Below are 26,886 nucleotides of genomic sequence, written 5' to 3'. Positions count from 1 at the left end.
GGTTGAGAGCTAAACAGTGCCCAACGTTTCATTCTTGCTGCAACTGGAAGGATATGAGACAGACCCCCCCCCACCCTGTCCAATCATAAACATTATTTAGAAATATATAAAATTCTACTTCTATACATTTGCTTCTTCCTGGCAACTGTGTCCACAGACCATCCAATCTATGGAACGCATCATCGAAAAGCAATGCAGAGTGTAATATATAGTACAATACAACCACAAGCAAGCGCCCGGAGAGTTGGATGTTCGGGCAGAAAGCTGAAGACGAGTGGTAGAGAGGGTTCTTATGACCCCTGTGTGCAGCAGGGCAGCTGGGCTGGTCCACAAAAACACACAAACACAACAAACCGTAAAGACGTCTGATCTCTGCTGGCAGACTTGTTACACTTCTCTGTAAAGCTATAAATAACCAGCTGACAACAGCCGGTTTTCCCAAACCTCCTGATTCCACACAGCCAAAGTAAACACGGCCTTTGCACTGCGCCCAGAGGACCACTCAACTCCAGCATCTGCTCTCCTTTATCGTAAACCTGAGCTTCCCTTCACGGGACCGATACTCCTTTCCAGGCAGGAGCAGCTCTGAAGCACTCCCAGCGCCGCACTGGAGGGCCGGCTGCCTCCGTGGCGGTGGGGCTCCCACACCCAGCACCACCCTCTTCCAGTCATGATTGAGCCCGTTCTTTTCCCCACACTCCAAGTTCTTTTGCTCCTTCTTATTCTTCTGCGGGTAGCCCATGTTTGGGAATATCGAAGTGTCAGGATCTATATTCCGCAGACTGGAAGGAAGGGAGGAAGTCACCATCCTGTGGGTAACTTTGAGCACTCCCACGTAACTGCGATCTGCCGATCTCTCATTTAGCTGACCCGCGCTCACCAAGAGCCTAGCGAACGAGCAATATGGTACAACGTGATGGCTGGCGCAGAAGGCGGGAGGGCATCCTCAAGCTGCTCAAGGTCTAGCTAGAGAGAAGAAGCATCTGTGCACTTGAAGACACAGCCAACAACCCCAAAAGAAAATATCATGATTGAAATAACACGAACTCAGATCACTGGGGCTGGGGCGAGCAGAGGGGGTCTCCAGAGACAGGTCTGGGGATGGATGAGAAGGACATGGAGACTTCAGCTAGGCAGTGGCGGGGGGGGGGGGGGGGGGCAGAGTCACTTCGCGTCCACAAAGGAACAGCAGCAAATGCATAAACCGTAAACTTGGAAATTTTCCATTTCACTAATATTTGTGCATTCAAATTCGTTAGCCTTTAATAAAACCCAGAGAAAGGGTTAAAATGAAAAATACCACTGGCCACTAGCAGACGCATGGAAGAAACTAATTTTTTAAGTTTATGAAGAAAGCATGCAAAACTCTCCAATTTATGAAAATACTGAACTACTTACTCTCCTAGACTTCGGTCACAAAGGTAAATGCATTTGGGAGAAAAACAACAATATTCAGTTATAGTACAGGAACTTAAAACAGAGCACACGAAACCGCCCACCGCGAACATCATGTTCTAGGTAGTTCAACAGTCATTCGTCTAAACTCTACTAGTAATACATTCAGATAACAGTCCTTTATGGACAAGGAGGTGGACAATGTTAAATTTCCCATTATAATATCCACTCTGTAGTAAACATACCATATAATTACCTTAAAAATGTACTGTTTGGTATTTTTTTAAACAAGCCTCCAAAACACAAACTGTCACTGTGAACGTGTCAGCATGCAGAAAAGGGAGTACAGGACAGACATGAGGCCAGAGAAACTGAGGTCTCCTGCTCATGCGAATGCAGCTGTAAGAAAATGTAGCTCCCCATGTTTTTCAGGGCACAATCTCGGGGCTGGAGGCCTAGGTGGCCACCTGTTACCTGCTGATGCCCCCGAGGACAGACAGAGTCCACAGACACGGGGGCACGGAAACCACAAAGTTCCAGGTAGAAAACCAACGGCATAAATAGCGAGCATCTGAGTAACGGAGATGTTAAGAGCTACTCGTGAACAAAAAAGGGTTTAGGAGATGTTAAGAAGCCACACCCACAAAAGGGTTTATATGCTGCTGTGAAGGCCACACCTCCAGTACATGCCTCCCCCATGAAATAAACACATCTAAAAAGATGGTTTTATAAAACCAAACTCAAAGAACAAACTAAAAGTTCGGTGGTGGCTGATAGAGCCCCAGAGTGAACTGTGAGCATCCTGGAGGATGCTGAAAGTCGCGTTCTTGAGTCCCAAAGCCCCCACGACACAGGTATAAAAACAGCAATCTTTCAAAATTAAATCCCCTCACCTCTTTCTGTTCAACCTGCAAGGCTGATTTCAAAATATCGCGAAGCTGTATCAACTGCCTTCTTTCTTCATCCTGGGCCTGCTTGATCTTGAAAAAACAAAACAAAGCGGAGAGAAGCACGACTGAGGTACAGTGAGGCGCTGGGGCTCATAGGGCATCTCCACATAAGCGCCTCAAATGCATCCCCCTCCGATTACACCCTCTCGCAGCCGAGACAGAGGACGGGAACGGAGGCTTCCACGAGGCATCACGAGGCTGTCAGCGTCCGGGTAGCACGGCACGCAAACACAGGGGCACGCAGAAGCAGTGTGGAAATCAAAGCATGTGCTGCATAAAAACCACTTCAACACTAACCTGGGAGGGAAGCCACTTACTGTGTGAAGGTCTGTTGAAAGTGTCTCAATGGAAGGCTTGAGGTTCTCAACTGCTTTCAGTCCATCCTGGAAAAAACTAAGAGGACAAAAGAAGAAAGAGGAAACAATGTTGTTAGATGGAGAAAATACTTCTTTAAAGGAAAGTGAGTGAAATCGTTATGTAATTCCTGGGGGGGTGGGGGAAAGACCGTGGGACCCAAACTTTAAAATGTCAGGCAAACAAAGAAGGAAATCACACTTAAAACTACACGAAGTGACAGAAAAGGAATGGCAAGGTAGTCTACGTGTTTATCATTGTTCTTGACGCAGAGGAAAGGAGCCCTAAGTTTTCTTTTTAAAAAAAAATTTTTTTCTTAATGTTTTTACTTATTTTTGAGACAGAGAGAGACAGAGCACGAGCAGGGAAGGGGCAGAGAGAGAGGGAGACACAGAATCAGAAGCAGGCTCCAGGCTCTGAGCCATCAGCACAGAGCCCGACGCGGGGCTCGAACTCACGGACTGTGAGATCGTGACCTGAGCTGAAGTCGGCCGCTCAACCGACTGAGCCCCCCAGGCGCCCCAAGAGCCCTAAGTTTTCAGTGTGTAGCGGGAAGCAGGAACCTCCTGGCAGCAGGCAGTAAAGGCTTTGGCTCAGGAATGGAAGCATGTGAGGTCAGAAAAGCATGGGGTACAAAGAATAAGACACTGAAGCCTCTTCCTTCACAGTTAACAGCAAGTAGAAAAGAGAATGCAGGGAACGGCCATGCCCCATCTGCAGCGTAGAGGAATGTGGCTGCAGAACTGGACCTCAGATAGAAAAAGGAAACTTTTTGTTTTAAAGCTCAGAACTCCATGTTTGTGAGGTCATTTATAGTAAGTGAGGTAAGAAATGTCACAGAAGGCAGACAAGTTTTCCTGCAGGAACAGTGAGCTGATGCTCACCACTGCCTCCGAAGCATGCTGTGTACCACCCTCTTGAGAGAAATGAAGAAATCGCTTCCCCACGAGCTCAGGACAGAGTTCAAAACCTGTCATGAGACCTGTAGCACCCACGTGCTTTGGCTTCCGCCTGTGTCTCCAGGCCTCAAGTAGCACCATTTGCCCCTTCCATTCACTAGATTCCAGACCTACCAGCAGTCTATGGCCATCAGATCCCTCCTGCCCCAGGACCTTTGCATATGCTGCTTCTGCTTTCTAAAAACCTCTCCCTGCGAATATCTTCTGTTTTGCCTGGATTATTCCTACCCATTCTTCAAGTTTTAAGTTAAATATCACTTTGTTAGTGAGGTCTCCATGCTTTAAAAAGAGTCTCCTTGCTATATTCTCTGAGCACTCTGTCTCTTCCTTCAAAACCCTTAGCACAACTAGCATTACGTAGTCATTAGTGTGATTGTTTAAAATACACCCACCCTCCCTTAGATCTGAAGTTCCAGAGGGTAAACACACGGTATCCACAAAGGCTTGCACATTTCAAGCACATAGTATTTGCTGAATAGAAAAACAAACTGATGAAGGGAGGAAGGACTCTCCAGCTTTGGCCGGATGACTGGAAGGAGACGATCTTCAAAATGTGATGTGGGTCTCACATGTGTTCACGTGAGGTGATGGTTATTCCTTCTAAACTCAGCAACGGTCCTGGGGGACTTTCCCTGGTGAAGTATGGAATGGACAGGAGGGGCTATAAAGGCAACGCAGCGTGACATTTAATGCAGTAATTCCAAGGGGGAAGGGACAGGAATATATACGGATGGAATGTGGGTTATGAACCGTTACTAGCCAGGCAGCAGGAATCACAGAAGCTGTGCAGTTCTCGCCTGAATTTGCACATACAGGCGTAACTCTTTGTCCTATATTCTCATTCCTGTATTTTACCGAAGTCACGTCAGAGTGTTCAGAGGACTGCTCCACGTGTCTGCGTCCACCGTCAGGGCAGAGGGGCCGTGCCTTCCACCCCCTGCCACCACGGCCGGCAAATGACAGGCACTCCTCTAAACTGGAAAGGAAATCAGGAAGCACACACGCAGGAATGGGAAACTGAGCTCCTCCCCTGCTGTCACCAACTCCTCTGGTTCTCATGCTTTGCTCCGGTTACGTTTTTTCTTTATAGAAACTATCTCTTCAATCACTCCAAATCCTTGTGGAATAGGTAGAAAGAGAGGGAGAGAGAGAGGGAGAGAACACCAGGATGAGGAGCCAGAAAAGTATCACAGAAGATGGCACGGAAATGGTCCTGCTCCTGGGGACCCACGAAGGGGAGCAGGTGCACAGCTCCAAGAATCTCTACGCCTGCAACCGTCCGTGGAGAGGAGAGCCCTGTTGTGGAGGCAAGTACTCAGAACTCAGAGAACTCAGAGTACAAAGAACTCAGGGTTTCTTGTCACACATGTCATTTCCAGCATGACCCTGGATGGTGCGCTGGGAGTAACGACACAAACTTGGGTTTAAGATGTGGTTCTTATCTTTGTAATCACCCAGCCGATCTTGACCATCTACTTAGAACACCTCCTCCCTCTGACTGTCAAAATCCCTATCTTTCTGTACCCTCCTTTTTGAGGCGTGTTTTGGCACCTCAGTATACCCTCCCAAGCCTCAGGGAAAGTGTCGAAGAAAAGGGCCGTCACTGCTTCATCACCTGCCACCACTGTGACATTTCCTTTCTTTTTTTTTAAGAGTTTATATTTAAGTAATCTCTACACTCGACGTAGGGTTCAAACTCACAACCCTGAGATCGAGAGTCACTGGCTCCGCTGACTGAGTCACACCCCATCACTGTGACGTTTCTAAGTATAAACCCTGGCACATTTTTCTTAGGTTGAATCATCAACACTGGCCCAACCTTCAGTCAAACAACGTTTACCATCAATACCACCAAATATCAGTTTTTGTTTGTTTGAATTTTGTTTTTCGTTAAATGGTTTCTACGCAGCCTGACCGAACCCTCAAGCCTTTAAAATGCACCTGCCGAGGCTCAGTCTTCAAGCTCCCGCCAAGCAGGGTGCCCTCCGCCTCTGGCTGTAGCCTTCCCAGCAGCATCCTGCCATCAGCGCCCAGGACTCGCCTGCCCTTTGTGCCCTGGCCCTGCCTCTCAAGGCAGCAAGCTTGTCTGGGGCCCTGGACCTGTGTCTCCCAAGTTCATCAGGCAACAGCTGGTCATGGCGGTTCTCAGCAGAGAATATGCTAAGGGAGACCAGGAAGGAGCTACGAGAACGTGCAGCGTGCAGCCACGTGGTCCTCCGTCCAATGGCCAACTCATTCCAGCCCTGCATTAACCTCCAAAATGTGGATGAGAAAAGTCAAAGCTGTGCAAATGATGGGAAGAGCATGCAGTACACACACACACACACACAGGAAGTAATGGAAGATTCATCATTCTCAAAGGTTGCTGAGCTCATGCCCATAAAAGGCCAACTAATTCACTTTTCCACCACTGGTCTGTTGCTACCCAACGGATCAGTTTGGGCAAAATAAAGAGAAAAAAAGGAAATCCCAGAATAGCTCTTCAAAATAAAATATCATCAAGGAAGCGACCCACTTCCTAATCTGTCTCACATAAGGTTACAAGGACAAGTACTGAAGAAGTAATTTGTACGTTAATCACAAGGTTAGGATTTTGAGTCTCCATAAAATAATTCACCTTGGAAATTCTACAAATTAGAAGCCTTTTTCCGTCCTCTGAGACTCTTTCCAAGCTTGGAGCTCTTCCCTACGGAGAATCACACGGCACGTCTTCCTCGGCGGTTTGACCTCGAGTGCACTGGAGACGTGCTGTCACCAAAACCGTAGTAAGAAGGCCAAAGCTGTGCCAAGTTCAACAGTGCGATTTCCTACGCCAGGTAAATGCACCACGCACTACAGACTGAACAAATGTCACGGCCCCTTTCCTTGAAGTCTACGTGGTTCGGTGGGAGACACGCCACAGTATGAAAGATGCCACGCTGGAAATATACAGGAGGTACGTGGGAGTGTCGAGATAATGCAGAAGGAAGAGAAGTAATTCCATCAGGGGAGGACCAGGTGATTTCAAAGTAGCAGTTAGGCTGGAGGTAGGGCTTAGGGATGGACAGAAGCCAGGGGAAAGCACAAGGGCCCAGCAAGACATTCTAGAGAAGAGAGCAGCATGTGCAAAGATACATTAGCGTGGGGCATGGCCTGTTTGGGGACAAGCAAGCAGACAGGTGTGGCGATTCAACCTCCAAAGACTTCTCACATCAGTCACGCCCTCCATGGGCACCGTCCCCAGTCTAGGCCAAGACATCGTCATCTCTGGACTGCGCCAGGACAGAGCTGTGGGTGTAAGTGATCACTCACACCCACTCTTGCTCCTTGTTAAAGCAGAAATGGAATCGAGAAGCCTTCCCAGAGGTTTCCCATCACCCCTGCTCTCCTCTCCTCGCCTCACACTGTTCCACTGTTTCACAGCCGACCCCCCCCCGCCCCCCGCCGCCAAAACCGTTACAGACATCATGTGTTTACTATCTGCCCACCTCATTAGAACCGGAGATTCATGAGTAAGAAGTATCACCAGAACCCCAAACAGTGCCCGGCACACAGCGGGAGCTCGATATCTGCTGAACGGAGCCCCGATTCGAAACTTTCGCGAGCTTCCTCCGTACATTTAGGGTAAAACCTAAAACCTGTCACAAGCCTCCTAAGGCCGTCCACGTCTCTAGGCTCTTCCACCTGGTTTCATATCCCAATACCTTCCCTTGCCTCATTATGCTTAAGTCGCACGAGGCTTCTTCCTGCCTTGAGACCCTGACTTTGCCTGGAATGTTCTTCCTCTACTTCTTACCTTCTTGACCTTTAGATCTCGGAGTCCATGCCTCCTCAAAGAGGCCTGCAGCTAGAGCCAGAAGGACGTGAGTATCCGCTATATCCTAGGTACTGTGTCTGGCTGGAGGATACAGCAAGGAATGGGGCGGGGCGGGGGTGCGGAGAAGAAGAAAAACCCAGTCCCTGCCTTCTATCTTCATCTAAATCAGGTCCTTCTACTCTTTCCTAGATTCCAACACTTCAGAACACGTTCCAAATGTGCAGCATAAAGCCGTTTGCTGAAGTTCACTCGCCTACTGGATTCGAGCAGGAACGGTGACCGTGAAGGACAGTATTTCTCTCCAGCATCCAGGACAATGCCAGACACACAGCACATGCTGCGAGTGAGGGATGAGTGAGGGGCTGGGTTACCCCAGGACCGGGGTTCGGGCAGCAGGAATGAAAGTGTGGCGTGATGAGGGCCGGGCTGTGCGGGGCTCACGTGTGGGCCAAGTGGAGTATGGGAGACGGCCGCGAACACGGAAGCATCTCCCTCTTTCCCACACTCAGCCTCCTTTGCTCATCGTGGTCACTTGCTTTACGGGATAACTCACACAGGACACTATTTCCTTAATTTAACACACTAATTTCTTTTAAACAACAACAACACAAAACATCTGTGAATCATGCATGAGATCAAACTGGTCTGTCCCTCTGCAAAAAGAGCAAAAATAAATACATCTGATGATTACTATAGATTTTTATATTATTTGTATTTTTTATCGAAGAGTCTTACACCACAAAATTCGCCCTTTTCAAGCACACCACTCAGTGCTTTTTGTATATTCACCAAGTTGTACCATCATTAGCACGGTCTCATTCCAGAACAGTTCATTACCCCAATTAGCAGTAATCCCCTACTTCCCCCAAGCCCTGGCAATCAGTCACCTGTAGATCTATTCTTGGCCTTTCAAAGAGATAAAATCACATACAGTGTGGCCTTCTGTGTCTGGCTTCTTTCACTTAGCACATTTCCAAGGTTTACCCGGGTACAGCGTGTATCCGTACTTCATTTCTTTTACTAGTGAGTTTTATTATTTTTTTTTATTTTATTTTAAATTTTTTTTTTTCAACGTTTTTTATTTTTTTTTATTTTTGGGACAGAGAGAGACAGAGCATGAACGGGGGAGGGGCAGAGAGAGAGGGAGACACAGAATCGGAAACGGGCTCCAGGCTCCGAGCCATCAGCCCAGAGCCTGACGCGGGGCTCGAACTCCCGGACCGCGAGATCGTGACCTGGCTGAAGTCGGACGCTTAACCGACTGCGCCACCCAGGCGCCCCTCTTTTACTAGTGAGTTTTAAATGACTGTTTATTTTCCTCAATGCAATACTGTATATCTACCAGGAGCTGCCTTAAAGTGAGAAACATTTGAAATGACATCATAACAAAGAAGAAGAACTTACTTGCATTGGGCATGAAAGTATTTGATCAGATTCTGAAGTAAATCCACTCCCTTTTTAATCTTAATTTCATTGACCTTCAGCAGGTACTGTTAAAAAAAAAAAAAAAAGGGTATGTCATAAGCAGAACAGAAGCTTGTGAGGACAGACCACCTTCTCCACTTCTCTGACATCTTCTACTAGGGGTAGAGCTCATGCCAGATGCTTAATATTTTCTGAAGGCCAGAACTGAACATGTCTCTTAGTTTGGGGCGACATGAATTACCTGATGTCCAGGTAACTGAATGTTTAAGTGCCAAGAACTCCTAGTAGTAAGACACTGTGCCTTAACCTGCTGGAAGAAATTTTCTTCGAGCTGCACAAAGGATGCGGATGGGTGGAGTGAAAGGGCTCTACCCATCCTGGACGCTTCTGTCCACATCCTCCTGCCCACGTCCCTTCTCTGGGCAGGTCGTCAGCTGCAACACTAAGTGCTAGTGTTTAGTATCTGAGACTCCGGTCACTGTGTCTCTGATCTTGGCACTGAAGAAAATGTGGCTGCTATAAAAACCAAATTTTAAATTTTTTTTTAAAAAAATGTTCTGTTTATTTATTTATTTAGAGAGACGCCGAGTATTGAGTAGGGGAGGGGCAGAGAGAGACGGAGACACAGAATCCAAAGCAGCCTCCTGGCTCTGAGCTGCTGTCAGCACAGAGCCCAAAGTGGGGCTCGAGCTCACGAACTGTGAGATCACGACCTGAGCCTAAGTCGGATGCTTAACTGACTGAGCTACCACCAGGCGTCCCAAAAACCAAATTTTAAGTTGAAATTACTTAAAGCCACTTTTCACTTTTCATTCGTTCAGGAATGACCACTAAAATATCAGGAAGTCCCCAGGAATCCACAAAACCAGCATCAGGAAATGCATTCGTTCTTTGCTAACGGTTTACAGAACAAAGACTCCGTAAGTTCTCTATCCCTTCCACGGTGAGGATATGGCATACAGACCCCTGAGAACACGTCATCTCCGAGACTAGATGCTCCCGAAAGAGCGGCCGCCCCTGCTGACCACACAGGCTTCTCGGCCACCAACTGGAAAGCTGACGTTCAGGCCACAGAGCCCAACAGGAGAGGAAGCAGCTTGTAAGGAGTTGACTACAAAATCTCAGTTTCCTACACCAACCTCCTGCATATCTTCCCCTTCTTTCAGTCTCATATTTATTCGCTGTTAACAAAATAAGATGTTTGGCAATGGATCGAAATGGTTAAGTGGTTAATAAGATGCTTGGCAATGTGTCAAAATATAAAACGTGCACCTTTTTGGTATAGATATTCTACTTACAGGAACTTTTTCTAAGAAGATAATCATAAAAGTTTATGAACATGAATAGAAAACAAGGTTCACTGCAGATTTGCTTATAAAAGTAACAAACGGCAACCCAAATGTAATGAATGGAAAATTAAAGTACGGTGCAGCCACACACAAAAATTGCTACGTAGCCAGGAAGCTAATAAAGCAGAGACTTTCTGACATGGAAAGATGCCCATGACATACTGGTGGCTTAAAATAATCAGGATACAAAGCACCAGTAGAAAATGATCCCGCTTATACAAATTATTTTTATGAATGGACACAGAGAGATATCTGAAAGACGTTTAGCTCAATATCAAAGTACTTATCTTTTGGGGTGATTTTTTTTTATGTTGAATACATTTTTTTAAATTTTATTTTTTAAATTTACATCCAAATTAGTTAGCATATAGTGCAATAATGATTTCAGGAGTCGATTCCTTAATGCCCCTTACTTATTTAGCCCATCCCCCCTCCCACAACCCCGCCAGTAACCCTCTGCTTGTTCTCCATATTTAAGAGTCTCTTATGTTTGTCCCCCTCCCTGTTTTTATATTATTTTTGTTTCCCTTCCCTTAGTTCATCCGTTTCGTACCTTAAAGTCTTCATATGAGTGAAGTCATATACTTGTCTTTCTCTGACTAATTTCACTCAGCATAATACCCTCCAGTTCCATCCACGTAGTTGCAAATGCCAAGATTGCATTTTTTTTTGATTGTTGAGTAATACTCCATTATATATATACGAGTTGATTTTTAATTTCATATATACAGACTAACTTTTAAAAGTGTATTTTTTTTTTTTTTAATTTGAGAGAGAGAGAGAGTATGCATGCATGCACAAGCAGGGGAGGGGCAGAAGGAGAGAGAATCTCAAGCAGACTCCAGGTTCAGCCCAGGGCCCAATGTGGGGCTTGACCCCAAGACCCTGGGATTATGACCTGAGCCAAAATCAAGTATTGTACTTTTCAACCGACTGAGCCACCCAGATACCCCAAGAGTGCATATTTTTATAACCAAAGAAAAACAAGACGGGATCTCTCCTACATTTTCCATTCATGCATGCTCTACATCACCTATTTATGGCACACTGAATTTCTCTATAAAATTCATTTTGAAAAAAGTTACGGAGTTTTATTTTTTTAATATTCTTTTAAATTTTTTTATTCTTTATTATTTTTGAGAGAGAGAGACACAGACAGACAGACTGAGAGCAAGCAGGGAAGGGGCAGAGAGAGCGAGGGAGACACAGAATCGGAAGCAGGTTCCAGGCTCTGAGCGCTCAGGACAGAGCCCGACGTGGGGCTGGAACTCACAGACTTGAGATCATGACCTGAGCTATAGTTGGCCACCCAACTGACTAAGCCACCCAGGCACCCCAACGGAGCTTTAAAATAAACACCTACAAGCCAGTCTTCAAGATTAGATCTTGGGCAACTAAAATTTTAAACCCCTAAACAACGGCAAACATTTACAAACTTGAGGTCCTCAGTATGAGGAACCAGTTGAACAATTTTACCACGATTAACTTCAGCATCTCCCTTGGAGATGTTGGATTCCGGGGGGAATGCTTTTCAGACATTCTTTCTTCCCCACAGAGAGCCCTTTCCAGCCCACTTCTGTTTGGCCCACATCTACATCTTTCATCGGATGCGTCCTCTTCTGGAAACCCCACCTCTGGCTCTGTACGTGCACACAGTGCCTGCCTCCGCTAACAGCCAGATCCACTAGGCTCAGCACACACAGGGGTCTGCAGCCCACCCGGGGGCCGGCTCGGAAGGTGGCTCCTTTGTACAACTGAGAGGCGTCATTGACACAGCACATTTCCAATCAAATAAACTATTCTACCAATGCACACGATCCATTCACTGAACCCCAGAGGAGGAAAAGCAACAGTGTGGGGTGCCTACCTCAGAAAGCAATGCTGTGCCCCCCACTAGTAACACACTAATGGAGTTTCACAATTCACTAAACATTCTTTTTTTTTTTTTTTAACGTTTATTTATTTTTGAGACAGAGAGAGACAGAGCATGAACAGGGGAGGGGCAGAGAGAGAGGGAGACACAGAATCAGAAGCAGGCTCCAGGCTCTGAGCCGTCAGCCCAGAGCCCGACGCGGGGCTCGAACTCACGGACCGTGAGATCGTGACCTGAGCTGAAGTCGGATGCTCAACCGACTGAGCCACCCAGGCGCCCCTAAACATTCTTAAACAAGCAGTCTTTTGCAGAGTTTAGGCAAATGTATTTTCTCCTTACTGCAGCTGAAAAAAAAAGAGCATAACCCAAACACACATATATACATACCTGCTCCAAATCCATTCTTTGTAAAACACTGCTACTTAATTTTACCCCAATTAAATAAAAACAATACCTAGTATTTGTGTACCACATAGCAATTTCCTATGCCAGTCTCGTATCCTCTGGGCTGATTCCTTCAACACCGTGAGAAATTGGCCAGGCAGGCATTGTTATGTACGAGGTCTGTTTATAAGACAACATGTATCTAAAAACATCCACTCTCCTATCTACAGTAAGACTTTGAGCTTAGCTGACTTTCTAAATATTCACTTAATGGAAAAAAAAAAAGTAGCAAAGGAAGAACAAAAGAACAAAGAAGACATGAGACATAAAACAACAAAAAAAGTAAGACAGTAGACATAAATCCAACCACATCAATAGCAACATCAATGTGAAAGGATTAAACAATCCCATCAAAAGGCAGAGACTGTCAGACTGGATTGAAAATATGCTGTCTACAGGAAACACACTTTAGATTCACACATACACTACAGGTTGAAAAAAAAAAAAACCCATGCAAACAGAAGCTACGAGAGCTGGAGCAGCCGTACTAATATCAGACTAGTATCACCTCCTTGATCCCGGGACTGATTCTCCTCCACTGAGCACTTAGGAGATCGCTCTGGGAATAAAAACGCGTGTAAGCATACTCCTAAGATGCACTTGTCTAAAAGCTGAACGCCTGCTGCAATTAACATTCTGAAATCAACAAGCGCCTGTGCAACAGCCCTGCGGTTGACTGCTCCGTTGACTGCTCACAGGGACTCGAGAGCAAGGCTGAGCCAGCGACAGTGCCTGTCACAAACGGTACCCGTGCACCGTGCACACTTAAAACTCAGGTCTGCACCTGCTACGGCACAGACGCCGCCGAGTACACGGGCTTCCCCGGAACTGCCAGGAGAGCAAACCCTCAGGCAGAGGCAGGCGTGGTTTCCACAGGCCGTTTTTACAGAGACCCACAAGCAAGACATAAAAAGGCTGGAGGCAAAGGCCTTCAGGATTGGTTTCTAGTATTTTCCAGCCCCAAGCCTCCGCCAGGGAATGTCCCAGAGTGTCAGCACTGTTTCCCTCCCCCTCTCCAGAGGCAAGGGCTCAGGCTGCAGACAGGCACTCCCCAGGGCCTCCCACCTCGATGAGCGGACCTGGGAGGAAGCACTTCAGAGGCAGGTGGCTTGGCTCCCGGATGCCCTCTGTCACTCATGCCCGCATGCACCCAGACCCACAAGGGGACCAGCTGCATTTTCTTCCAGCTGACTTCTCCCTGGCCTCCTCATGGATTCCACTGTATAATGAGAGCCCACATACCTCATTAAAAAACACTAATGGAGGGAGTACTTTAGCGACGCTCCATGTGAGAGGGAAGTCTGAGTACGTATTTGAGGCCAGAGAGGACATTTCTTTAGTTTCTTTCCTACCTTTTTTTTTTTTTAAGTTTATTTTATTTATCCTGAGAGGGGGGGGGGGGGGGGGAGGGAGGAAATCCCAAGCACTGAGCCCGAAGCAGGGCTCAAACTCACGAACCAGGAGATCATGACCTGAGCCGAAGTCAAGAGTCGGCTGCTTGCTTAACTGACTGAGCCACGCAGGCGCCCCTCTTCCCTACCTTCAATTAGTGGTTGGGGTTGGATTCAACTCATCCCACGCTCCAGGAGACTCAGGCTCCCCCAGTAAGAGAAACTGGACAAATGGACTCCAATCATGCCCCGGTGTGCTGTCTGAAGCCTCTGGAAGTGTGCATTCTCCGCAGGAGTTGACACGCAGTGAAGACCGGCTGCAAGACAGCACCCACCCCCCCAGCTGGCTGCCTGCCCCCCGCAGGAACCTGCACCCCCCAGCTCTCACCTCGCACATCTGGAGCTGGAAAAGCCGCCTCTCCTTCTCCATCTCTTCGGCGATTTCAGCCCCGCTGATCTCGGTGCGAATCATCCCATGCAGCTTGGCATGCTCCTTCTTCTCCTTTTCAATTTTGGTGCTGCAGGTGAAAAAAGCAAGGATAATTTGAGATGCCACCTGGCACGGCAGTCTAAACCAGACCAGACGGGCCTGCGGGGAACCCATTACTCAGCCTGCGAGACAAACGTGCATGAGTCTTCTAGAAACAAGACAGCCTCTCAACTCACCGGAACGGAAAATGCGTGTGGTCATAAGAATGTCACACTTGGCCTTTTTTGGGTACTGACTCAAAATATACTTTCCTAAGCACCTATTTCGTGCCAGATCTGGGTCAGAAGAGGTAAGAGAGCCTGCTTACACCTCAGAGGCTTCCTTCAGGGCAGCGTTCTGTTTGTCCGTCCGTCCGTGTGTCTGTTGGTGTGCCCGCTGAGCCACACACAGGGTGCCATGTGGCGGGAGACTCCCTCCCTCCTGGGATTTCTCCCTGCTGCTCTCCACCCGCCTCCTCGCTGAGTGAGGTCTTGCCAGGGCTCTGCCTCGACTAGGACAGCGCTCTGTCGCAGAACAACCCTCACACGTAAATGGTTAAAGAGTTACTTTTAAAAACTATCTTAGAATTATTTCAAGCTCTCACACTCTCAAATCCTGGGATTTTGTGAGTAATTCTGTCCCCACTCCATGTACGTATGTCCTGATTTTACCGAATTTGATCTCATTCCCCTTTCAAACCTTTCCCTTTCAGAACCACAAGAGCCCTCAGGTAACCTGCTTCAAAATCCCCCTCCGTGCCCCTGGTTCAGAAATGCCCAGAAGCGTCTCCTCTGAGAGGCCTGAGGGCGGCCCCAACAGAGGCTGAATGGAAATCCACCTCTGGCCGTGACCCGATGACTCTGGCGGACTGGCAACAAACCAGCGAGTTTTGGCTTCCTGTCTACACGGGAGGCCTGGTGAGCCTCTCCCTGTCGAGTGCACAGCACTGGTCAGCGGAGGAAGGAGGCTCAGGGAAGGGACAGCAAGCCTGGAGCTTCTCCGGGATGAACAGACCTTCACGTGCTCCAGTTTATTCCATTAGTAAAATCTGGAATTTGGGGATCCGAGCAACTTGGAGAAATTTTGGTGTAGAAATTTCAGATTTCCAGGAAGGGACAAGTATCAGAGGTTTGGTATTCCCTGGTTTGAGCTTTGTGATCCTTCTCCACTGAACAGATACCCGGGGCTGGTTTTAAAAACAACACACACACACACACACACAAAACCCCAAGTCCAATTAAATACTTGCAGTGACATCTGGAACAGCTTTCTTCTTAACACCTCTCACTTTGCCAGATGGCTTCATGTTAAAGTCTCTCTCTCCACTCAGAAAACTACATTGTTACCCAATGCGCAGTCATTACACAGCAAACATGAGACATTTCAAAACATGTTCTCTCTCTCAAGTATTTACAGTAATTAAAACCACTATCGCTGCAATCACCAGCCCAATTCTAGTGAGCGAGTGGGACTGTCTCCATGCTGGGAAGGAGAAACCGTGACCAGGAGCGATGGCTGGAGCCCACCCGAGAGGTCCTGTCTTCAGGGGGGACCGTGGTGCACATCCAAGAATGAGCTGACCCTTTTCTTCACATTCTTGCAGCAGATGAAGCCATCAAATAAGGCTAGCGTGGGGAGTTCCAACAAGCTCTTTTCTCTCTCTCTTTCTAAACCAAGGGACTGGTGCTTTGGAGAAATACAGACACAAAGCTAAAAGCAGATGGCTCATGCAAATCGCCAGCAAGATGAAGTCTGAAATCGTGCAACTGTCATAAACGGTGATCAAGTAGAGAAAGTGTTTTTTTTTTTTAAAAAAGGAAAAAAAAAAAAAAACACACCTCCCGAGAAAACCTGGCCTTATCCTTCAATCAGCTTTCCCGAAAATAACCCTCTACACCCGTGATGACATAACAGAAAAGGGACCAGGAACAACTTGTTTGAAGAGGTCCAGGGCGTCGCTGAATTTAGACACCGAGTATGGAAGCATCTGGCACAAACCACAGCAAGACGGTTTTAAGGGAATTCGTCCCTGGGTTAAGGTTTATTTAAGAAAATACCTTTAAGCTATTAAAAGCTCAGTTTAAAGTTAAAATCTCAAATTACCTACTAAAAAATGGCAACACTCACATTTTTGTTTCATAGTCCTTCCAAGCTTTATCAAAAGGCTTTTTCAGATCCTGCAAACAGAGAGGCATAAATTAAACAGAACTAGTATTAACTTCCGGGCAAGACAACTTACTTATTCCTAGACTGGCCCCGAAAGGAACATTAATTTCTGTAACAAATGACGCATGCGATCCCAGGGAAAAGAAAGAGCATGAAAAAAGCACAGGCTTTTAACGAGATGAGCAGACATATGCCAAATGCACAGAGGACAAGAATCCCATCACACACCCGCTCCCCACTGGCGTATCAACTCATGGCCTGTGGTGTTCGACCCATACCCTGCCCTCTGCCTTAGGACTACTCTAAAATTAAACCCAGAAAAACATTTAATCTGCAAGTATTTTAGTACCTCTCTCTACAGAAAAAAAAAAAAAAAAGGCAGGGGGGGGGGGGACTCTGACTTTTTCTACGACCAGGAGAGATGTAACCCTGATTTGGGCCCCAACAACAAGGATATAAAAGCCATTCACCTTCTCCTGAGGTTTTTGTAGAGAGAGGTACTAAAATACTAAAACAAGAGAAGGTGAATGGCTTTTATACCCTTGTTGTTGGGGCCCAAATCAGGGTTACATCTTTCCTGTTCGTAGAAAAGTCAGAACCGCCCCCCCCCCCTTTTTTTTTTCCTACTCTTATGTCTGGCACTTAGGACCTCGGACGCTGATAAAGCCAGTCTCAAAAGCACACTGAGCCACTAGAAATGCTACCAAATGGCTCCCACCTACTTATGCTCCCTTTCCCAGGGTTCCTTTGTAAGAAAGGACCTCCTTTTGGGGGGAGGGACTTATTTTTTCTCTTTTGACTATTCACTGTCCTCATGACAAGGCCAAGGCTCCTCGCCTGGCATCCGAGGCCTTCCAGGAACTAGTCCTTCCCATCCGGGAAGCCTCGTCTCCTGCTCCTGCACCTCCCCGGACAAAAGCCACATGAAAAGCCTCAGGAGCGGGACCCTGTCGTGCTCCCACGCCCGTACACACGTGTCCCTCTGCCCTCCCATCCTGCTGACTCGGCTGGCGTGTTATTTTAGGACCCAGGGTCGGTCCAGGACAGCGAGGAATGTTCCCCGGGTCCTCCCGGCTCACCAAGCCCAGGGCTCCTGCTGCCCCAACAGCCCGCCTGCACTTCCCATGTGCCAGACATGACTGGGAATCAAGTGCAGATCCAGTCAAAGAATCCCATCTCCTAAGAACTGGGGCACAATCATCTGTTTTTCGTATGACACATCTGTTTTTGCCAGGGACACGCTCAGCGTCTGGTATAGATGCCACTCGAGCCGAATGTTCCTCACTCACATGCTCACAGAACAGTTCACACCTGAGGTCTCTCTTCCCAAACAAGGAACATCCTTTGGAGGACAGAAAGATCAAGTCGGCTCAAGCCGCCCTGGGCCAGATTTTCCTACCGGGAAACCACATCCTGGCCAGGACCTTTCTCCCAGCGGTCAACCAGCCACACGCCAGCCGGACAACCAGACTTCCCCGCACGGGTTTCCCCGCTCAGCTGACAGAGCCCCAAACCGTTCACAGGTTCCCAAAGGGCTGTTCTCTCCCTTCACGCCCCCCTTGCCATCCCACGTTTAGAGCACCAGCAGGAGGACCGGAAAGGCCATGGGTCACCCCTGGTGTGGCTGAAAGGTGGTGCCAAGGTAGCAAATCAAGGGAAACCGAGGGAGCAGGATGCCGTCCTGCCATCCCAGTAAGAACACTGCTGCCCCAACAGGCTGGCGTGACTGCGGTTCTCGGTTCCACGGGGAGCGGGAATCGGGGTCGTTAAGGACATACCCCTTTCACGCCTTTCAGGTCCCCCTTCAGCAGACTGTCCAGAGGGAAGGAGATGATGTTGTTCATATTCTGAATCTAAAAAGCAAGCACACAAAATTCTTATTCGATTTCCTTTTTTTTTTTAATTTTTAATTTTATTTATGTATTTATTTAGAGAGAGATAGAAAAAGCACGAGGAGGGGAGGGAAGACAGAGAGAGAGGCAGAGAGAGGGGGAGAGAAAGAACACCAAGCAGGCCCCTTGCTGTCACTGAGAAGCCCGACGCGGGGCTCGATCTCATGAACCGTGAGATCATGACTTGAGCTGATAGCCAAGAGTCGGACGCTCAACCTATTTCCTTTCTAATCTGAAGTAAGAACAGCAGATGTTCAAGAACACCTGGTAATAATTAACCTTCACCAAAAACCTGGCCGGCACGTGCATGACCGCTTTACCCATTCCTACGTTCTTCGTGGCGATTTCATTTTACAAGTAAAACTGTAACAAGTCTATTTTTCACAACAGCCTTCTACTACTAAAGTATGAAGTTTGTGGAAAGATAATTATTACAGTGAAGACAAATTATTTCAAAACAACCAATGACAGAATCACTTTAAAGATACCAGAACAGACGGGTGTCTGGGTGGCTCAGTCAGTTATGTGTCCGACTTCGGCTCAGATCACGATCTCCCCGTTTGTGAGTTCAAGACCCGCATTGGGCTCTGTGCTGACAGCTCAGAGCCTGGAACTCCTTCAGATTCTGTGTCTCCGTCTCTCTCTGCCCCTCCCTCACTTGTGGTCTGTCTCTCTCAAAAATAAACAAACGTTAAAAAATAAAATAAAATAAAAAAGATACTAGAACAGAATCACAAACACTTCCTGCTATCGCTCGTGGCTCTTAGCTCCTGGGCTATGGCTTACTCAAGTCTCAGGCTCACAGACCACAGCATCCCCACGGTGGCCCCCGACGGGGAAAATGAGAACGAAAAAGAGAACGAGAGGGGCGCTTCTGTCTCTTGGTGAACGTGTAGGAGTCAAGGTTCAGAGAGAGGAAAAGGAACGAGTGTGTGTCTGTGGTGTGTGTGAGGTGTGGGGCGCGTGTGGGATGTGTGGTGTGCATGTGTACAATGTGAATGCGTGTGTGTGAAAGCGTGTGTATGTGTTCCTAGTGTGTGTGCATGTGGCTTTATGTGGTGCGTGCACATGTGTATACAGTGTGTGTGGGTGTGGGTATGTGGGATGTGTGAGATGTGTGTATACGTATATAGTGTCTGTACATGGGGGGGTGTGTGTGCATGTGTGTATATAGTGTGTGTGCGTGTGTGGTGTGTGTGTATGTGTATTTCTGTGTGCGTATTTATCTGGAGATAAATGAGAAAAGCAGGGAGAGAGGTTTTGAGATCCTCTGTTCCCTTCCCTGAAGCACAAAAGCAAGAGACAGTGACTTAGCAGGTTGTCACCATGGATTAAACCGACCAGCATCAAACCCTCCCAGTACACTCGAGCCCGCGCACACACAGCCAGCAAGGCTGTCCCCGCCGGCTTCAAATGTGAGGGAGCGAAGACACGACGCTTCGGTTAGGAACGTTCAGGCACAGACTCCCTGTGTTCTGGACCCTACAGAGTCCCTCCCCGGCAACAAGCTGAAGACCTGTTTTCTCCTCTCCCCGGGCTCAGGCCACTGCCTTCAGTCAACACAACACGGGTCACTTGGGGATACACACACCTAGGTTATGGGCCTATAAAAAATGAGACACAAGTAAGGACTTTGGAACCATATGCATTTATTCTTACACCTGAGCAGAGGAAACTTAATTTTAGTAGAATTACCTGGAATAGGAAGACCAACTATGGGCATAATTTTTAAGGCGATACGGGATCTGATTTTCATACACTACTCGGCCCACGAAACTTCAAAACAGAGGGAAGAAATTTACTTGAAAGCTACTGGTAAGGGGCGCGATAATGCACCGAACTGCCAACCTGCCAAATAAATGATCAACTAATGGCTGTCGTTTCAGAAATGCCTCTTTGGGGTAGCTTTTGTCCGAGGCTTACACAACTCCGCGTCTGTCATGCACCCGACGCTTTTCCGGGGTACGGTGTAATCAGCTATGAGTGGCGAGGATTAGCCTTAAGTTAGACGTTCGGACGCCGAGACGCTGAGCTGGAGGCGAGGTGTGAGCGTGACTGGACGGAACGGGGACAGACAAAAGGCCGTGCCGGTGAGTCAGCTGATGGCACGCACACCTGGTTTCCACCCGAGTGCAGGGCGCGGGGCTGCCCACGCCTGTCTCCTTCCACATCTTCCACGTCTGCGGGCACCCACGTGCGGCCACGCCAGCTGCCACCCCACGCCGGCCCTGTCCGCGGCGGGCGGGTCCCTCACACCGGGATCCCCTCCGCTCCGCCTTTCGGACCAGCTGCTCGCCCGCGGCCTCCCTGCGCGCCGTTCTCGCCACCGTGTTTTCCGGGCCGAGGCAAAGGCTTCCCCTGCTCCTGGCCACCAGCCCCTGGTCTCCGCCTGCCCCGCCCCCTCGTCCGCAGTTCTGTCAGATGCAGCTGGGGTGGTGCCCCTCACCCCTGCCCTCGGGACCCTCCACGGTCCAAGCCCCTTCGCCACGTTTCATCTTCGTATCCAGCCAAGCGGAAGCCTTGGCTGTTCTCTGCTCGTGCTCAATCTGTTCCACCCGCTCAGCGTCTTCCCGCAGCCCCCTGTCCAAAGCCTTCCCCTCCATCAGGCTCCCCGCAGATGCTACCTTCCCCGTGAACATCCCCCAGCCGCCAGCAGGAAGTGATCCCTCCCTCCCAAATCCTCCAATATTCTCTTTTTAAAGAATATCTTCAGGTCCTTGACGGGTTCTACCCTGCTTCATCTCATCAGTCTGACCCCGTAAGTCCGAAAGGACGACTTTCAGTGTCCTTCATGCTATATTCTCCACGGCACCTAGTGCCGGGCCTGACCCGGAGCAGGTGCTTGAGAAACACGGATTGAGTAAATCAATATCTGTAAGCATTTTTCTGAGCATCTAATACAGAAGAGACAGAATCCAGAGATACATTAATATCTTTAAGCCAAACATCATACAACAAATGCGTATGTGAATTAACTAGTCCATTCGTTGCGTATTTATTCAGCACGTATTTGTAGACAGCAACTAGCTGGCTACAAAGATACATAGAACACAGTGTTTGCCATCTCAGAGGGAGAATAAATATATACACACCAAGCTTTAAACAGAGAAAGTCTAAGACATACCCCATGTAGCATATTCTACTCTGTACAGACACCAATGGCTCCTTGTGGAAACAGGCAAGGACTTTGGCTCTGAGCAGCCAGGTAGGCTAATCTGAGTTTGGGAAGGAGGTGACTGTCCCAGTTGCTGAGTCTCGAGACACTGCCCTTTCAGTGACATGATCACACAGAGCCATGGCTAACAGTCAGAGGCACAGGTCAATTTGGCCCTGAACACCATCTAGAGACGAACCAACATGGCATCATCTTGGACAAGGCAACTGCGAGACAGGGGCCGCAAAAACAGCCCAAAGCGGGGCATCAGAGCCGCCCAGGGCAAGAGGCTGAGACAAAGGCACCAGCACAACTCAATTTTATAGTGGGTTGGAGAACAAGGCACTTACAGATTAAAAATCTTATTTCCAGAAAGAAGCCTAGTGGATTTGTTACAGGAAGCATGTGTAAGTATGAATGCACACATGAAGTGAGTGAGGAAAACAAGATCCTCTACAGTGGCAGGGACAGAACACCACACAATTTGGTTTATAAATCTATTTTGAGACTATCTGTTATTTAATTCAAATAAGAATGTAGGTACTGACACACAGGTATTAGGGCCAGAAGAGGTAAACTAAGCTTTGGCATCTAGAGTGAAACTGTCAAGTTGAGGAGTGAAAACTTCTGGAGATCTAAACACACTGACCAGCTTGCTTTCATTCTAGATACTGCAGATGGGGCCCATAGCCTAGCAGTGACCAGGACATTAAAGAGCCCCTACAGCTGCCAAGGAGATGCACAGGGTCCTTAGGGAGTGACAGGAGAGGAAGCTAAAGAGGCACAGAGGGGTTAGCAGCAAAGATGGATTAGACAGAGCCTCAGTCCCCAGGAACGCACCATTTAATAGGAGGGACAAAGCCCATAATTAAGTAAGCAAACTGCCATGTGGCTCTCAAGAACCATAAATAAAGCACCACAGAATTTCCAAGAAAAGAAAATTACTTTTAGGCTGGACACCAGGGAAATCTTCGCTGATCAGGGGTTATGTGAGACGGGCCTTTAAAAGAGGGAGAATTTCACCTTGCAAGATGGAGTAGAGGGTATCCCAGGCAAGAAGCAGTGTGGACAAGCAAGCAAAGGCACACACCAGCACGTGAGCAGAGAGAGGAGCAGGGAAGATGATGCCGAAAAGAGAAGGCTGGACGCCAGACTGACTGAGGAAGTTTTGGCCTTCGTTCCAGGTGATTTTTCTTTCTGGAGTTACTCAAATGATCTAAAGTAAGAAACTATTACTTTTCTAATCAGAAAATAATTAGCTTAATTTTTATAAAAGAAACAAAGTAGATTAGTGGCTGCCTGGGGCTGGGTGTTAACTGTAAGAGAACATGAGGGGCTGACCTTACTGGGGGCAGAAAACGTCTCCAGGCTGATTTACGGTCATGGCTATGCCACTTGGTAAAATGACTAGAAATCACTTACTCGTATACTTGAAATAGGTGAAGTTTATGAGATGTGAAATACACTTCAATAAAGCCATATTTTAAAAGAAACATACAGGGGTGCCTAGGTGGCTCAGTCGGTTAAGCGTCCAACTCTATATTTTGGCTTAGGTCATGATCTCACAGTTCATGAGTTCAAGCCCCGCACGGGGCTCCACATGGTAGTGTGGAGCCTGCTTGGGATTCGCTCTCTCTCCCTCTCTCCCCACCCCTCCCCCACTTGCTTGCTCTCCTCTCTCTCTCTCTCTCTCTCGAAATAAATAAAAATAAACTTAAAAAAACCCCGGAAATATACAATTACAAATACAAACAGAATCCCCATTCGTGGACTCACTAACAGAGCTTCCATCCTCCTGGACATCAGCCTCTCCACTTACACGCTCCGCGTACGTAACATGCACAGCACAGCAGCATTCTGACTCAGGGTGAGCGTCCCAGGAAATGACTGCTCTGGTCTCTGCCTGGGCCGGAGAACACGTGCACCGGAGCCCAGATGTTCTATCTTGGCAAGCGTGCCCTGCAGCATCAAGGCTGGGCTCTGGATCTTTCCCTGACTACGTATGTTGGGGCAGCCCCACAGCCTCAGGCCCACAGCTAAGTGAGCCATCTTCTGCTCTGGCCAACAAGGGTGTAAACCACAGCCAAAAGACTAGTGCACATCCTTGTGCTCAGCAGCCCCAGCCTCAACTCATGAGTCATGAAATTTTTATGACCTATGGGAAGAATTAAATTATCCCTGGGTAATCCAACTAGAATATTTCCTTAGCGCCAAGCAAGCACTGGGCTTTTCCCTTCTGCTCCGACTTACTTTTTAACAAGCATATTACAAAAACCGGCTTTCTGAAACATCAAGTATGGTCTGAATGTAAGTTCTTAATCTTACACTGCTATTAACTGTGGATCTAATACCAATAGCAAAGAGGCAATCTTTTCTTTTCTTTTTTTTTTTAAATGAAAGCTCTTATTTAACTCAAGTCTACACCCAACTTGAGGCTTGAACTCATGACCGTGAGATTGAGCGTCACATTCCGACTGAGCCCGCCGGGCATCCTGCAGTTTGGCAATCTTCAAAGTAACAATCCTCCCTTCTCTCTCTTCCTGTCTTCACTTTTCCTGGCTTCACCTGACAAGATGAGGCCACATGGAGTCAAAGGCGAGCAATCTCACAAGGAGAAATACAACGATTCAGTTGGTAGGGCAGACAGGGCTAGAACAACCTCAAGATCAAGAACAACCTCATATGCCCTTGCCACCGACCGGGGAACTAAAATGGACAAAGAGATGAGGTGGGGACTGGGAGAGACAGAGCCAGCCAACAGCTGTCTTTCCGTGATGTTCTTCCTAATTATTTTACATTTTTGGTCTTAAAATTCCTGGCCTCTAACTTTGTCACTTCCATACTCTGTATTTGCACTTCCCCTCCTATGCTGCCTCAGCTCACAGGGTGCCATCTCACCTGCTACCTTAGTCTAGTCGCTGGTGATCCAGCCAGAGCTCTACCCTTGGTCCCACGTGTACAACCGACCCCGGGGAACCTCAGTGCTGCCTTCTCCTTGACTTAGGCAGAGCAAGATGGCCTTGCCAAAGGAGATCCATGTAGAAGCCTGAACCTTCTAGCTATGATAGGATGTTCCTATCATAGCTATCTTTAAGAAGCAACATGAGGGGTGCCTGGGTGGCTCAGCTGGTTAAGTGTCTGACTTCAGCTCAGGTCATGACCTCACAGCTCCTGAGTTTGAGCTCTGAGTCAGGCTCTGTCCAGACAGCTCAGAGCCTGGAGCCTGCTTCAGATTCTGTGTCTCCCTTTCCCTCTCTGCCCCTCTCTCCTGCTTGGGCTCTCTCTCCGTCAAAAGTAAATAATAAATGTTAAAAAAAATTTAAGGGGACCTGGGAGGCTCAGTTGGTTAAGTGTCCAACTTCGGCTCAGGTCACGATCTCACAGTTTGTGAGTTCGAGCCCCATGTCAGGTTCTGTGCTGACAGTGCAGAGGTTGGAGCCCGGAGCCCGCTTTGAGTTCTGTGTCTCCCTCACTCTCTGCCCCTCCTCTTTTCACACTCTGTCTCTCTCTCAAAAATAAACATTAAATTTTTTGTTTGTTTGTTTAATTTAAGAAGCAGCACAAGAAGAATCACAACAGAAAAAGTCCCTGGGCAGACTTCCTACCTCTGGGCTGATGAATCCAGAAAAGAACAGGTCTTCCCAGGGCTCTCCTCCAAAATCCTTAATAGAGTCCAACTCTCTTTGGGGATAATTAGCTTGTCCTTAAATGATCAATGTATCACTATATAAAACATGGCCAAATAATCTTACCTGAGATTTACCTGTGTCATGTAAGTTTATTTTAATCTGCCTCATTCATGAGAAACTGGAGAGGTAGATAATACTTTGAGATCTGTGGAGTTTTCCTTTTCTTTAAAAGTTTTTAAGTCATTTATTTTGAGAGAGAGTGAGTGCACAAGCACACATGCAGGGGAGGGGCAGAGACAGAGCGAGAACCCCAAGCAGACTCTGCACTGTCAGTGAAGAGTCTGAGGTGGGGCTCACCCTTATGAACCGTGAGATCATGACCTGAGCCAAAATCAAGTCGGCACTTAACGTAATGAGCCACCCTAATGAGCCCCCCTCTTTTCTTTTTCTAATTTTTTTTTAATGTTTATTCATTTTTGAGACAGAGAGAGACAGAGTACGAGCAGGGGGAGGAGCAGAGAGAGAGGGAGACACAGAATCCGAAGCAGGTTCCAGGCTCCGAGCTGTCAGCACAGAGCTTGATGTGGTTTTCGAACCCACAAACTGTGAGATCATGACCTGAGCCGAAGTCAGACACTTAACCGACTGACCCACTCAGGAGCCCCCCTCCTCGTTTCTTTGTAACATGAGCAAATGCTGCTCAATCACCAAGTTAAACAAGTAGAATCGAGGCTTCAAAGAGAGGCAAACCATGTGTCCAGCTTTGGCACAGGGCCAGCACCTCCCTGCCAGGGTGGAGGGCTGCGAAAAGACCTCGGACCTCATTGCTCCAATTAAGGGCATGGTTCTTAGTAGAGGTTTCCATATTAGTAAGGATAAGCACGTATGAAACTCCCATCACCTGCTGGAAGCTTCACGTTATTTCCAGGAGCCAGAGCCTAAGACCCAGGAGGGCACGTGGGTGGTGTTGCTAGGGTGTTAGAGTAGCGGGGAAGCCTATACACCCGTGGTAGCCACCAGCTACGTGCACCCACTCTCACTTACAATTACATCAAGTTAAAGACCAAGTTCCTTAGCTGCACTAGCCATATTTCCAGGGCTCAAGAGCCACAGCTGGTTACTGGTTTATTACACTGGACAGATGTAGACCATTTCCATCAGTGCAAAAGTTCTACTGAACGTCGATGCCTTATACCAATAACTTAAACGTTTTTAAGCAGCTTTATAAAGATGTAATCGACACGCAACTAGCTGTACACATTTTAAGACGTACAGTTTGCTAAGTTATGACACATATACACACACACCCATGAAACGGTACCCAAGATCCAGACAGCGAACACATCCATCCCCCAAAAGTATCTTTGTGCCCCTTTGCCACCCCCAGCCCCCTGCTCCTCACTTCCTGGGCTGCCACTGCTCTACTTCTGTCACCACAGAACAGTTTGTGTTTTCTAGAATCTTATACGTACGGAGCCGCGTAGTACGTGCTCCCTCTCGTGGCTGCCTGCGTAACCGCGCTGAGCGCGAGCACACCTGCCTGGAGAGCCATCCACGGCCCGCTCCTTGTCCTCGGAGCAGTCCACGGCCTGGCTACACCACCGTCGGCTTATCCAGACACCTGCCAACAGACTTCTGAG

The 26,886-nt window shown here is 47.8% G+C and overlaps 1 protein-coding gene across 5 annotated transcripts in view; it reads right to left on the bottom strand.

Annotated features, from left to right (window-relative positions):
• The window catches only part of ASAP2 (ArfGAP with SH3 domain, ankyrin repeat and PH domain 2), a 176,701-nt gene that overhangs the window by 56,624 nt on the left and 93,191 nt on the right, over positions 1–26,886 (bottom strand). For all 5 annotated transcript variants that reach the window (XM_058682488.1, XM_058682489.1, XM_058682491.1 and 2 more), the window contains exons 4-9: positions 18,350–18,424; positions 16,533–16,582; positions 14,325–14,454; positions 8,859–8,944; positions 2,663–2,738; positions 2,289–2,375 (exon numbers count right to left, since the gene is read on the bottom strand). In XM_058682488.1, coding sequence (XP_058538471.1) covers positions 2,289–2,375; positions 2,663–2,738; positions 8,859–8,944; positions 14,325–14,454; positions 16,533–16,582; positions 18,350–18,424 — 504 coding nt within the window. The remainder of the gene's footprint in view (positions 1–2,288; positions 2,376–2,662; positions 2,739–8,858; positions 8,945–14,324; positions 14,455–16,532; positions 16,583–18,349; positions 18,425–26,886) is intronic.

The sequence above is a fragment of the Neofelis nebulosa genome, chromosome 9 (genome assembly GCF_028018385.1).
Source record: "Neofelis nebulosa isolate mNeoNeb1 chromosome 9, mNeoNeb1.pri, whole genome shotgun sequence".
NCBI lineage: Eukaryota > Metazoa > Chordata > Mammalia > Carnivora > Felidae > Neofelis > Neofelis nebulosa.
Note: the sequence above shows the minus strand (reverse complement) of the source record. Positions and strands in the feature narration are given on the sequence as shown.